The sequence below is a fragment of the Rhinatrema bivittatum genome, chromosome 13 (genome assembly GCF_901001135.1).
Source record: "Rhinatrema bivittatum chromosome 13, aRhiBiv1.1, whole genome shotgun sequence".
Taxonomy (NCBI): Eukaryota; Metazoa; Chordata; class Amphibia; order Gymnophiona; family Rhinatrematidae; genus Rhinatrema; species Rhinatrema bivittatum.
This window is the reverse complement of record NC_042627.1, coordinates 79,550,826-79,564,542: the sequence shown is the minus strand read 5'-3', so window position 1 is coordinate 79,564,542 and position 13,717 is coordinate 79,550,826. Positions and strand designations below refer to the sequence as shown.

General features: G+C 44.5%; 1 protein-coding gene across 6 annotated transcripts in view; it reads left to right on the top strand.

Annotated features, from left to right (window-relative positions):
• MEGF11 (multiple EGF like domains 11) overlaps positions 1-13,717 on the top strand; it is a 410,516-nt gene that overhangs the window by 113,442 nt on the left and 283,357 nt on the right. For all 6 annotated transcript variants that reach the window (XM_029575259.1, XM_029575262.1, XM_029575263.1 and 3 more), the window contains one exon: positions 4,139-4,239. In XM_029575259.1, the coding sequence (XP_029431119.1) occupies positions 4,139-4,239 (101 nt within the window). The remainder of the gene's footprint in view (positions 1-4,138; positions 4,240-13,717) is intronic.

The window sequence follows — 13,717 nt, the reverse complement described above, 5'->3', positions numbered from 1 at the left end:
GGATGTAAGTTGTAGTCTGGGAGACCTAAGCAAAGTGAATTACAATAGTCTAAACCGGTTAATATTAGAGCTTGAAGCACAGAATGGAAATCATGTGGGAAAAGAAGTGGTTTTAGTTTTTTTTAATAGGCGAACTTTATAGAAAGAAGTTTTGGTAATGGATGAAATGTTGTTTGTCATGGTTAGTTTGGAGTCTAAAGTGACTCCTAAATTGTGGGCTTGTCTAGATATAGGAATGGAGCAGTTTTCAAAGTTAAGATCTGGTGGGGGAGCATAGATTGAGTCAGGAATAGTTCATAGATAAAGTATTTCAGTTTTTGCGGCGTTAAGTGTAATACGGTTATGAGATAACCAGGTGTTTATTGTTTTTAAGTAAAGAGTGGCTAAGGAATAGAGTATGATTTCAAGATGTGTTGTATGGTAGGATCAACTGAATGTCGTCAGCACATATTTTAAAGTTTATATTGAGACCAGGAAAGAGATGGCAGAGAGGTAGTAAATATATGTTAAATAGGATGGCAGATAAGGCTGAACCTTGAGGTACTCAAGATTCAATGTAAAACCAGTTTGAGTGATGTGGACCAATACTGACTTGTAGTGGTCTGTGGGATAAGAAAGACTTATTTTATTTATTTATTTATAGAGTTTTATATACCGTCGTTCGGTATTGCCATCACAACGGTTTACAATTTTGTCATTTGGTTAACAAGGTTAGCAATTTTTATAGGCAGAATGTTCAACTAGAGGGATGGATTAGTTCAAGTGATATACTTGGAGTGGTGGTAGGAAGATTGAAGGAGAGGATTAAATAAATTAGTAGGAAATACATTATAACGTTAAATTTCCAGGGGTAACAGGTTATAAAATGTAGAACAGGTTATTAGGAAATATTAGGATAACCATTGGAGGACTTTCCCGTTAATACCAATGTTTTGAAGGTTGGAACAGAGGATATTGTGATCTAAGGTATCAAAAGCTGCAGAGATGTCAAGGAATATTAGGATATAATCTGTTTGAATCAAAACCGCGGATTATGGAATCAAAGGAAGAAAGAAGGAAAGATTCAGTGCAGTGTCCTTTACGGAAACTGTTGATTTGGATGTAGTATATTATCATCTTCAATGTAGGCATTTAATTGGTGAAGAGCTACAGATTTGAATATTTTTGCAGTTGTAGTTCAAGAGGCAATTGGGTGGCAGTTTGATAGGTTTCTTGTGTCACCTGTTTTCTTTTTAGGGATTGGGAGAATAGATGTTCATTTTAGGGATTGTGGGGAGAAGGTACTAGAAGCTAAAGATAGGTTGACTAGTTGAGTCAAAGATGGAGAGATGGCCTTGCGGATTTCTCTTAGTAATCGTCCATGGCAAGGGTTAAATGGACTATTTGATATTTTTGTTTTTGTGAGTATATGAGTTATAGTATCTGAGTTTACAGGAGAACAAGTCAGTCCAAGAGTGTATTTGAAGAAAGTATTTCATTGCCAGGCAAGCCCTGCACTTTGGAAGGCTTTTGAAGATCCAAAGCCGGGGGAGTGTGGGAGGTTCCCAGGTGATGAAGGATCTTGAGCATTCCAAAATTCGGGATCTTTTTTTTAATTTTGGCTCTGTAGTTCCTCCTTTCTCCTCTTTCTTCCAGCTCGATCAGAACCACTGCTGGGATCCTTGCACCAGCAGCCTTCTTTCACAACTCCCCAAGGAGTTTTCCTGTATTTAGTAGACCTTCCTTCTTACTGCCATGCACTGATGACCACACCTCCCTCCCCTCCCAGGGGCTGTGAACGCTGCCTCTGAAGCAACCCCCAGCCCCAGTTGACATGGTATCTGGAAGACCCATTCCTGGGCTTGATCCTGCGGCCTTCTACATGCTACAGCAGTGCCACTGGGCCAGCAGGAAATCCTTCTACAGATTTATGCTGTTATGATGAATGATTTTCCAAGAAATGCTGGGCCTCTGTGCCCCTTTTACACAGCAAAGTGTGCAGTAAGCGTGAGACTCTCAGATTTCAGTATACATGCGACACTTCCTTAATGTGTATATAATATTATTTGTTTCTTTCTTATAAACATTAAAATGTTATTTTGTTCTAGAAATGAGATTTACATTTTTTTAATGTAATTTTCCTTTTCTCCATGACGTTGGTTGAGTTGTCTGGTGACTCAAGCTTGGGAAAGCATTTTTGGCTTCTTGCCCACACTTTGTATGCACAGTCATAGTGGGAACAAGGTCGGAGTGGTTCCTTTGCCCAATTCCAGTTTTATTTAATTTATGTTATACAATTAAAATTACAGCAATTCTATTACAAGAATAAAGTGATTTACATAAAAATATATAACAATACACCATAAAAAGTTTGCAAATATCCCCACATACAGGTCCACAAATAGGCCAACAATAGATCCTATCAAACTACAAATTCCTAAACCCCTACAGCACCCACAGAAAGAACCATGACTTCTAGATAGGAAACACACTTACTCCCTGCTATCCCAAAGGCTGGGTAAAGAGCCAGGCCCTGATGTGCTTCTGAAAAGCCAAGTAATTGGGCTGCAGTCCTTCTTTCAGGCACAGAAGCTCATATCCGTCTTGTCTGTGATCACTTCCCAGCTCCTGATGAGGGGATGGATTCTAATGACTACTGGGGAAGACCTTAATGCCCTGATTGGAGTGCAAGAAGACATCTCCTTCAAACAGTGTGTGTTTTGATTTAAACGCTCGTACAGCAGAGAGAGAATTTTACATTTCACTCATCACTTAACCGGCAGCCGGTGTGGCTCATGTGGTCAGTACTGTTCACGCCTGTCTCTGGCAGCAGTGTTTTGGAGAAGTTGAAGCCTCTGTAGGCTTTTCCACAGTAATATCCCCGGCAATGTCAGGAGAAGTGGGCAGGGGAGAATGAGGCTGATAGTGCATTATGCCGTTCAGAGCGAAAGCTGGTGTAAGAGGCCCCTCTGACCCCTTTTACATGTTTTTTATCTGTCAAACTCTTAGCCACACATTTTCCTAAGTCCCAATTTGGGTGAATTGAGCCTTAAATGAAGCAGAGTGCTTTATCTTCGTTCCTTGGATTTCAGTGCCTGTGGATGGCTGATCCCTAGGCTGGGAATGCTGTTCTTATTTATTTATTTGAAAAATGTATTGCCTGCATATACAAACGGTCCTAAAGCACTATTAAAGTAAACACATCAAAAGAGACAAGGACGAGATGGTCCTCGTTGCAGCCGAAACCAATACAAGATGTCACATACAAGCAGAGGCTGCAGACCAAAGTCACTGCAGCAATCAAATTAAAGACGTAATCTGAGGGGGTGACTTGTGCAAGCTTTGCGGGAACTCTCCTGTGGTTCACACTCAAATTCCCGCCTGAACAAAAAGGTTTCTAATTGCTTTCTAAAGGTCTGCGTACAGGTCATAGTCTGCAGCTCTTCTGATGAGATGCTCCAAAAAATCGGACCAGCCACTGAAAGCCCTCAATCACGAGCCCGTGGGAAAAACACGTTAAGCAGATGTAAATACGCGTAACATTGCACAGATTCAGGGTGAAACATCATTGCTCAACAATTTCTGAAGACCTACAGCCACCTTATAGTTGACCTTCCATTGTAATGGCAGAGAACTGGGGCAATGTGATATCTGAGACCCGAGCCCAATAAGACTCCGGGAGCTACGTTTTGGTCAGTTTGCAATGCCCATAAGTGTTTGCAGGAATTCCAAGTTAAATGTAATTGCAGTAATCCAAACTGGTAAAGATCAGGGTTTGCAGCACAGTTTCAGCAGTTTTGTGAAGCTTAAAAAATGCTTCCCTCTCCACAGTTTGTACTCGTGTGTAACAACAAATCAGTTTCTAAAGAAATACCCAGGTGTGGTGTTACCTGTGTTGCTGTTTTTATGTGAGAGCCTTCCTTTTTCTGTTGACCACAGAAAAGAGTTGAGCAGCCATCCTAGCACCGACCGCACTGGAGAATAATACAACTGTGACTATAATACTGCAAAGTGTCTTGATTAGATTTGATTATTGTTATCATCATCTTGTTCGTCATAGCCGAAGTCTTTGTGCCTTGTGAAATAATTCTTGTCAGCTCCTGTCTATAACTTTTGTTTGTGTCAGTACTCCTAAAACTTTCTCTGTCTTGCCATCTAGAATCAGTTATAAAACGGCTTATCGGAGAGGACTTCGAACAATGTACCGGCGGAGATCTCAGTGCTGCCCGGGATACTACGAGAGTGGAAATTACTGCATGCGTACGTATTGTAGGCAGATGGGTTTCAGTTGCGTCTCTCGTTCTATTTCTGGGTCAGGCGGGTGTGAGAGCTTAGCTGCAGGTGGCAGGGATGGCGGGCGGGGTGGGTAATGGAAAAATCAGACTGACCTTTCTTTTTCCATGCCTTAAATGCGTGCTCTCCGCTGACAACAGTTAGGGTTATCAGGGGTGATAGTTTGGTTAGAAAGTAGTCATCGTATTCACACTGGACTGAGCGCTGCATAGCAGAGCACCAGAGGCATTGATAGGCATCCCTTGTGTGTGTGTGGTTGGTTTTGGAGTGGGGCGGGGAGAATTGGGGCTGTAAATATTGAAGCGAGAGGGGTGATTTACTGTTTAGTTTAGGTAGGGACCAAGGCTTGCTTGATTAGGGGTTTTAAATAGTCCATGGGTTTGCAGAGCAGCGTCTAACATGTAAATAGTTTGACTGCTGGATAGGATTGTAAGGAAGTGAAGAATAATTTGATGCTGCGTGCTTCCTCGAGTTTGCTTTCCAGGAGCTGCTGATGGTCCCTCTGTTCAGGGCTTCTCAGCCTTTCTGGAATTTAGCAGCTTATTGAGGAGAAGAAATGGTTAACATCCCTTGAATAGCTGTAATATTAGGGACTCCAGTGTTCGCGGTTATTAAACTTCTGCAGGATCCAGCAGCAAAGCTCAATGCTAATTCCGTTACCGGAGCTGAGAGAGAGCATTAATACGGGCCAGCACCTGCTGATATTTTTGGAAAATGAAGAGTCTTGCAGCGAAATCATATTAACTAGTACGTTGCCATATGTGCTCTGCTTTCATGTTCTTCCCCGGTCTCACCTTTCTTGTCTCGAGTGCGCTAAAGTCTGCTCATGAACGGTAATAAAAAGCAGAACAGGTTATATGACGCCTTTCACTGGAGCCACATTAAATATGTGTTTCTAGCTCTTGGCAGGGCTGGTGGAAGCACTTGTTGAACGAGGCGACGGCCCAGGGTGCCACAGGTTTGGGGGCAGCCCAGCAGCCACAATACTTCTTCCATCAGACCTGCTCAGAATTGTGAAATAACTTTGTCCTGATTCCCAACACTGGCGGTAGCTGCAGGACCTAGGGGATTGGGCCGCCTCCTTCCAGCTCTCGAGGATCAGAAGAGGAAATGTGTTGTGGGCCTGCGCAGGCAAGAAGAAGGGGATGCCCAACCATCGCAGCTGGAAGGCGCGGCCTGGAAGAAAAGACTGAGAGGGTGAATTGCAGCGTCAGCTGGGCCGCGCAGCAAAAGAGAGGCCACATCTCTGCTCAACAAGGAAGGCAGTGGAGGCCTCCTGATGCCATGGAAGTCCAAGGACTGCCTACACCTAGGAGGGAGAGTAAAAAAAGAGTGTATGTGTGAGAGCATATGAGGAGAGAGAGCATGTATGTGTGTGTGACAGCATGTGGGGGGGAAAGTATGTGTTTGTGTGAGAGAGTGTATGGGGTGAGAGCCTGTGGGAGGCAGAGAGAGCATTTGTGTGTGAGAGAACATGTGTGTGTGTGAGAGAACGTGTGTGTGTGTGTACGAGAGAGCATGTGTATGTGAAAGCATATAGAGGAGAGAGCATGTGTGTTTGTGTGTGAGAGAGAGAGCATGTGGGGGAGAGAGTGAGTGTGTGTATGAATATGTGTGAGTAAGCGAGTATGCATGTGTTGGAGTGTGCGTAATGTGAGAGAGAGGAGAAAGTCTGTATCGCAGCCCCCGCCACCTCCCATTAATCCATGACAAGCTCAGACTGAAAATTAAAAGTTCTCAGGTATGGAGAGCGGGAGATTTTTTATCCTTATTTTTAATTATTGGGTAGTATGTGATGTGTCTGCTGTTTTGAAATATTTTATTGGTGTTTGGGAAACATTCAAAATTTGCATATCTTTAATTATTGGATATTCTATTCATCAGCTGTTTTGAAATTATTTTATTAGTATGATTTTACTAATATGATTATTGATTTATATATTTTGATTTTATTGTTTGATGTTTCATGAGGAATGGTGACATTTTTGTATAGAGTCTGGCAGGTTACGTTTTACAGTTCAGTTTTTGCCTGCACATTTCTATCTATTCTCTATGGTGGCTTTCTTCTGAATTTGGTGAGTGCTTGTGTTCTGCATGCGAGGCTGAGATGAAGCATTCTGTTAGCATGTGGTTTGCTTCTTTGTCGGGATCTGTAGTAGCTTGGCCTGTTCTGTTTCCCTGATAGGAGGTGTAGTGATATTTTAGATTCTGGTGTAATATTTGCTGTATTCCTTTTCATAGGTAGGGTTGTTACTGTTTTGAGTGTTGGCAGATAGTGCTGTGTTGATACGGGAGGACCATGCCCACACGAAACACGTTACAATAGGTCTAATGCCACATGAATTCCAAGTTGCAGAGTTTTCTTGTTGGCGTCCCAACAGTGCTTGTAGCTTTCACAGCAACGTGTGCATTATTTTTACCTCAGAATCTATTTTTCATGTAAGGTCTGTTGTTATAAATGCATCATTTAAAATGGTGTATGGGGAGGTGGGGGGAGGGGCGCCTGATACCCTTGCAGCGGCCCTGAGCCTTGGGCTTTAAAACCCCGTGGAGGCTTTTTTCAGAAGCTGCTGAGGGGCTTGTGTAATGTGTGCACTGCTAAACGTGGCAGCGATCTCTGCGCCTGCTGGGTGGCTGGGGAGAAAAGTGCAGGCATGCATCTGTCAGCGAAAGCTTTGCGCGCTAGTCACAGCAACATTTTATTATACTTCACAACAATATCTTATCTAATCATTTTGCTACACATCTACATTTTATAATATTATACATATTTATTAATTGATACAGCTGGTTAAAATGCTTATAGTCGTTCTACAATTCTTCTCCTTTCATATCCAAGTTATTTTTCCATGTTTTTTGTAACTTTCTCACATCCAAAATATTGTTATAATATTTGTTAAGTTTCATACTATATTTGTTCTTGTATTGGGAAATGTTCTTTACTTTGTTACTCTCTGCCTTTACTCACATTGTTAATTGTAAACCGGGTTGATGTGATTCCTATCATGAAACTCGGTATAATAAAAATAACAAATAAATAAATAAATAAATAAAGCGACAGGCGTGGTGCAGCCAAATATGAAGAGGGCAGGATTCAGCTGGGCCACCGGGCCACGACAAATTCTTATTTACCTAGGGAAAGGCCTTTGGAAAATGCCCCTTTACGTAACAAAAATCCCTCTTGAATGACAGCTAGTCGTCTTATTTGCTTATGCTATCCTGATCAGCAGGAATAAATATCGCGCGTCTCTGCTTGGTGGATGGGGTGAGGCTGGACGGGGGTTGACAAAGTAATAACCCAGGGAAATAGTTATTTGCAGAAAGCATGGTGGGTCCGGGAAGAACTTGCCAATGGAGGAGGTGGAAGCACGATCTATACTGCAGTGCAGGAAGGCAGGGAGCGGGCACAGAGGGGGGAAGGGAGGGTAAAGCAGGAAACCGGGTTAGGACCCACAGTTTTGCAGTAGGAATGAGAAATGAGCAGAGGCAAGGTTGCTGTCATTTTCCACGGCTCCAGGTCTCCACATGCCAGAGCAGCACTGTGACGACACAAGAGATGCCTTCTCCTGTGCAAATAAACTTGCATTATTTACAGTGCACTGTCAGTGCTGTGCCAGCAAGGTTAAGCGAGGTCCTTTCTACAGAGAGCTGGAGCAGATTGCAGTGCACGGGCTCCGAATGCCCACTAGCTGACTTCTGAACAGAGGACTGATGTCACAGTTGAGCACGATGATTAATAGAAAGGAGAACCGAAGCCAAGATTCCAGATGCTTCCCCCGTGCATCTCCTGATGCATCTTTTCAGATAGCTACAGTCAGACACCAGCAAAGTCACAGAAACAGAACAGCCTAATTCAGAATAAGAGTTTTGTTGAGTTGTGCAGCGAGGGTGATTTGTTTTTCTCTTAATGCCAGGCACTGTATCATTAATCAGAGGAGAAATACACTCTGCCAACTTTCCTATGTGCAGGACGGGCCAGTCCGGACTGACCTGAACAATTCATTCATGTCAGAGAAGGACCCAGTGTCCTCCACCACTGAGTGCGAAACGGCTTCTTAATATTGCTTCTGTCATCTCCTGAAAACAGGCTGACAATGAAAAGGCTTTATTAGCATTTCACTTCATGCTGCCTTTGTTATTGCTTTTTCAGAACTTTTGTATCATTGGCTCGGTGGGGTGGGCGTCGGAGGGGGTGATTATTAGGGCAGAAGCTTTCCATAAAGAGCTCGAACAGGGATTAGGGGTGAACATGGGAATAACTTTTTGCTTCATTTTTCATTTCATTTACTTTTTTCTTCTGGATTTTCTTTTTCCGTTTTGTTTGTGTTTTGGCGTGAAGAAACAAAAAGAAATGTTTTTTTATGTTTTGAATAGAACATGACACAAAATGAGAAATGTCGTTCCGATTTTCCTTTCAGTTGAAAGCAATAGAGAAATGGAACTAGCGGGAATTATTTGAAGGGACTCAAAGCTTCTGTACAATTGTCTGATCATCACAGGTGTCACAACCTGCAAACTATCTAGCAGGCCGATACAGTACAGTGCGCTCCGACGGAGCCTGCTATTGGACGCGCGTTTTCCCTTTCCCCTTATTCAGTAAGGGGAGGAAAACGCGCGTCCAACCCGCGGCACCTAATAGAGCCCTCAACATGCAAATGCATGTTGAGGGCTCTATTAGGTATGCATGCGGGATACAGAAAGTATCCCGCATGCATACAGAAAGTGCCGGAAGAAATTAGTGCCAACCTTTGGGTCGGCGCTAATTTGCATGCATTTGCATGCATTTGCATGTTGAGGGCGCTATTAGGTATGCACGCGGGATACAGAAAGTAAAATGTGCAGCCAAGCCGCACATTTTACTTTCAGAAATTAGCGCCGACCCAAAGGTTGGCGCTAATTTCTTCCGGCACTGGGAAAGTGCACAGAAAAGCAGTAAAAACTGCTTTTCTGTGCACCCTCCGACTTAGTATCATAGCGATATTAAGTCAGAGGTCCCGAAGAGTAAAAAAAAAAAAAAATTTGAATTCGGCCTGCGGCTGTCGGGCCGAAAACCAGATGCTCAATTTTGCCAGCGTCCGGTTTCCGAGCCCATGGCTGTCAGCGGGCTCGAGAACCGACGCCGGCAAAATTGAGCATCGGCTGTCAAACCCGCTGACAGCCGCTGCTCCTGTCAAAAAGGAGGCGCTAGGGACGCGCTAGTGTCCCTAGCGCCTCCTTTTACCCGGATCTACCGCCGGACCTAATTTAAATAGTGAATTGCGCGCACCGGCGAGTGGCCGTTCGCCCGCTCTCCCGCAGACTTTACTGTATCGGCCCGTAAATAATCAACTCCTGCTGTATGAGGAGAATCTTAAGTCACATAAAATGCCCTGTACCGCTGTTGGTTGTGGTTGCAAACTCTGTTCTAGAGAAGAAATAATGGTTAACAAGCAAGGAATAGGTGAAACTGTTTTATTGAGCTATCTTGATAGCCATGTGGCTGGTTTTCGAGATCTCTTCTCCCTTCCATCAGGTCAGTGCAGAAGGAGCTATGGATGGTGTTGCCTGAAGTGTTTGTTTCCAAAGCTAGGCACAATGGAAGTGAATTAACCCAACTTTAATAATTGTGAGCAATATTACCAGTGGCATCTACTGTGAAAGAGCAATGGGGCTGTCACAGCATCAAAACAGCCGGCTCTTCCTGTGCTGCTGCTGCTGCTTATGTAGGGATGTTTGTGCCTGGGGCTCCTGTAACTTAAGCTTTGCACAGCGCCCGTCCCGCCCATGTTTGTTTTCTGGCTGTGGTGCGGTGTGAGGACCTCTCTGGGGTGTTGTGCTTCTCCTCCAGGCCTCTTCATCACTCCCCATCCAGGCATTCACAACTTCCTCAAGGAGCTCAGAGCCAATCAGTCTGAAGCTGATGCGAGTGAGTGCAAGATTAACTGTTCATAGCTTCTTTGGTATTTTTTGGGTAATTGAATTATGACTGTTTACGGGAAAGGTTTGCCTGCACAGTAGCTGGGGCTGAGGCCTTGAAGATTTCTGCTACTGCTCACGTGTTTCAAACCCTTTGCGTATCTGTTACCAGACATCCAATGTACGCACACATTTTTCTTTTCAAAACTATATTCACTCATTTAAAAGATTTGTAGCCCACCCTTCCACGAGCGGGCTAGAATCGTTTAAATGAATGAATAAATAAAGAGCTGTAAATTAAAAGGCTGGGAGAGGTTTTTGGAAAGGTTGGAGGAGAGAAGCAGCTATAGGAAGACTGTAATGGGCAAGGAAGAGATTGTGTTTGGATCAAGGTGTTTGAGCATTTTAATGTCAGCTGTATTAGCTTCCTGGGTAGTTTTGAAAACTAGCACCACTCTTGTAATCCAGTTTACAAATTAGTTGCTTATTCAGGTAACACCTGTTGCATTGACCTGGTGAAGGGAACAGAGATGCTGAGAGCCAGCTAAAAGCACATGAAGTTAGAGCAATAAAACGGTCTCACCTGCAGCTTATCGGTTAACCTTCATTTCTACATTATCTGTCTAATACTTCAGTTAGAAAGAAAGAAGATTCTTAAAGAGCTCATTTCATAAGACATTGCCCTTCCATTGTGTTCTGTTTTCAAACACAACTGCCACGCTCCTTGCACTAAACCTGAACAATTACTTTGAGGTGGTGTTTGCAGCATTGCCCAGCAAGCAAATGCAGGAGCCAGAGGAAGTGTGTGCAAAGGCCATCACCCCTCCGGCTGTGCAAATCCTGGAGGCCGGCGTGGGCCGAGCATGAGGCTGCTCGCGGCAGGTCTTTTGCTGCTTTGCCCTTTGAGAGCCACTAATTGAACATTTCTCTTTCACAGTGCGCTGGGCAGAGCGACCGCTGAGAGGGGCTTTGTCTGGCAGGGCTGCTGCTTTGTTCAGTCGGGAGCTTTGCAGAATAGAAGGAGAGGTTTGTGTCAGGGAGGCAGTCCCCGTTCTCTTCCCTCTTAGATGACAGGGAGCACCAGGCTGCACAGGCAGCAGGACAGGCATCACTTATTTTGTGGACCCTTTAGGTCTCGGCTGCTAATGTGAACGTTTTTCAGATCGCACTATACTAAGCTGATTTTCAGCGAGATGATCGGAGACTGGCATTGGGTGTCCTGCCGTATTCTGCCTAATCTCTCTCGTAACGATATGTTGGGGAGTTGGTTGTGGTTTTTTTTACGTGCTCTCCTTCGTGGTGGAGCCCCCTCCTCACTGGATGGCTTGCCTGGGTGGCTCTGGGAGTGCTGGAGGGATGCAGAGCTGTCTCCTCTCCCTTCCTGTGAGGCAGGGACATCTCCGCACACGATGCTGCGGCCTGCCTTACCATGAAAAGAAAACGCACAGGTATGGGGGATTCCTCCTGGGCGCAGCAGGCACCTGGGAAGGCAATAGTCAGGAAGATAACATGTGCTGTATCTGGAATATTGCATCAAATATAAATTAGAGGCAGAGGGTGAAAACCAGGCAGACTGGGAAGGGAGAGGAAAGCAGGAGATTAGGGAAAGCCTAGGGCAATGCAAACCTTATCTGCTCTTATATCCTATTTTTCTTCTGTTTTAGCAAGGAATATCAGTTTTAAGACTACTCATATGGCTACATTGTGGACACTGCTGTTTTGGGCTTTTCCCCAAACTCTCAGCACCTTTTGTCCTCGGAACATGTTGGGGCATTGGTGGCCAGTTCTGCTCTTCTGGGCTTCCAGCTTGTTTGGCGCTAGAGCCAGGATCTTGCACTATGAGCCTTCATTCCCTGCTCCCTGAGGATGTCCGTCCTCAGGGAGCAGGGACCACAGGGCCCTGCAATCCAGCCCCTGAGGGGTCACTGTTGTGGAGGGGCTGAGATGCTCCAGGAGATGTGAATGTGGCCTCCGCCCCTGACTCTTTTGGACTGAATGTATTTCTAGAGTGTGTTTACGAGCCCCTGGATGTTTGTCCCTTTTGCAGCCTGCACTGGAGATGAATATGGAATTATGAATGGTGCATTGAGTGCAATCCATTTTAGGATTGTAAATGATACTGAAAGAAAATAGATATATTGAGAGAGACCTATCAGGATCGTCAAAGTGTGCAGTGTAAGTGGAAACGTGCATAAAGTTTCTTGCTTATTCATCCACTCAGACCGGTCCAGACGTATGGGTTATGCTCACTGTCCAGCAGATAGAGACAGAGATAGCAGGCGCGCTGATGTCACTGGCCTCGGCTGACAAGCGTCCCGTTCTGAGCACTGATGCCTGATAGGGTGAATGGAAAAAATGTTTGGGGGCAGCTCCTGAGGTGAAAGCCTTGTGTTCCCTTCCTCAGTTCAGCAGTGCCTGGCCCCAGGGCTCTTAATTCTGGTTGGGGGTTTAGGCTTCTATATGTCTTACTCTCTCTTCTCTTTCTGCTTTTTTTTACTTCCTTTTCAGCTTTCCTATTTTTAAGGGATGCTTCTCTTTTAATATTTTACTCTGAGAGGAGGCGCAATAAAATAATCAAAAAATAAAAAAGACAGTGGCTGAAAGGAATGGCAGGAGCCTTCTTAGCAGTGTTGGGGCTCCCGGGCGAGTCAGTAAGGGCTTTCGTTCCAGTGGGGTTTATTTTTTCAGCGCGTCAGGAGTCTGAGAGAAGGTAACAGTGGCTGCTGCAGAGCATGAGAAGAAGATTGTGCCCTGCACCTCATGTGATATTACAGAGGTTCGGTCAGGAAGAATTAATAAATGTGCTGCATTGCACTAGAGCATAGGGAGACCTGCAGGGCTTAGGCATCCTCCTAATAGCAGGGAGGAGGCCCTGCTATTGCAGAGTCAGACAAGCAGTCTCTCTCTGTTGGATTCCTCTGTTGAAGAGTCATGCAGTCAGGGTAATGTTTGACAATACCACAATGGCGGCATAGGTAAATCATAAATGAGGCACCAAAAGTCCTCAGCTGTCCTTAGAAGTGGATTTATTACTCCTTTGGGCAGAAAAGAATCTGAAAATGATTGTGGCCTCACACATAGCAGGTGTGGAGAATGTTCAAGCAGATTTTCTAAGTCACAATGTTGTCAGTTCCGGGGAATGGTCCCTGTTTCACTAGGCCTTCAATCAAATTATGGGCAGATTGGGAGTTCCTCTGATGGATCTCATGGTGGAAAGATATTTCAGCTAGACAAGAGACAATTCCTCGTCAGGTCTCAATGCTCTGATTCAGAGTTGGCCAACAAAGTGCTGCAATGCGTTTTTCCTCTATGATAGGATTCAGGGGATTTTAGTGGCTCCAGATTGGCTTCATCACCCATGGTATTCAGATCTCAAAGGCCGTGGCAAGGAAGTCTGTTGAAACCTTTTTCTCACAAGGAACTGCTGTCCTATGATCCACTTCTGCATGCGGATCCAAATTGATTTGTCTTATGGCCTGGCTCTTGAAAGGGCTTGCTTAATTAAGAAGGGTAATTTCCAGGGTGCAGTGAGTAATCTAAGAGCTAAACA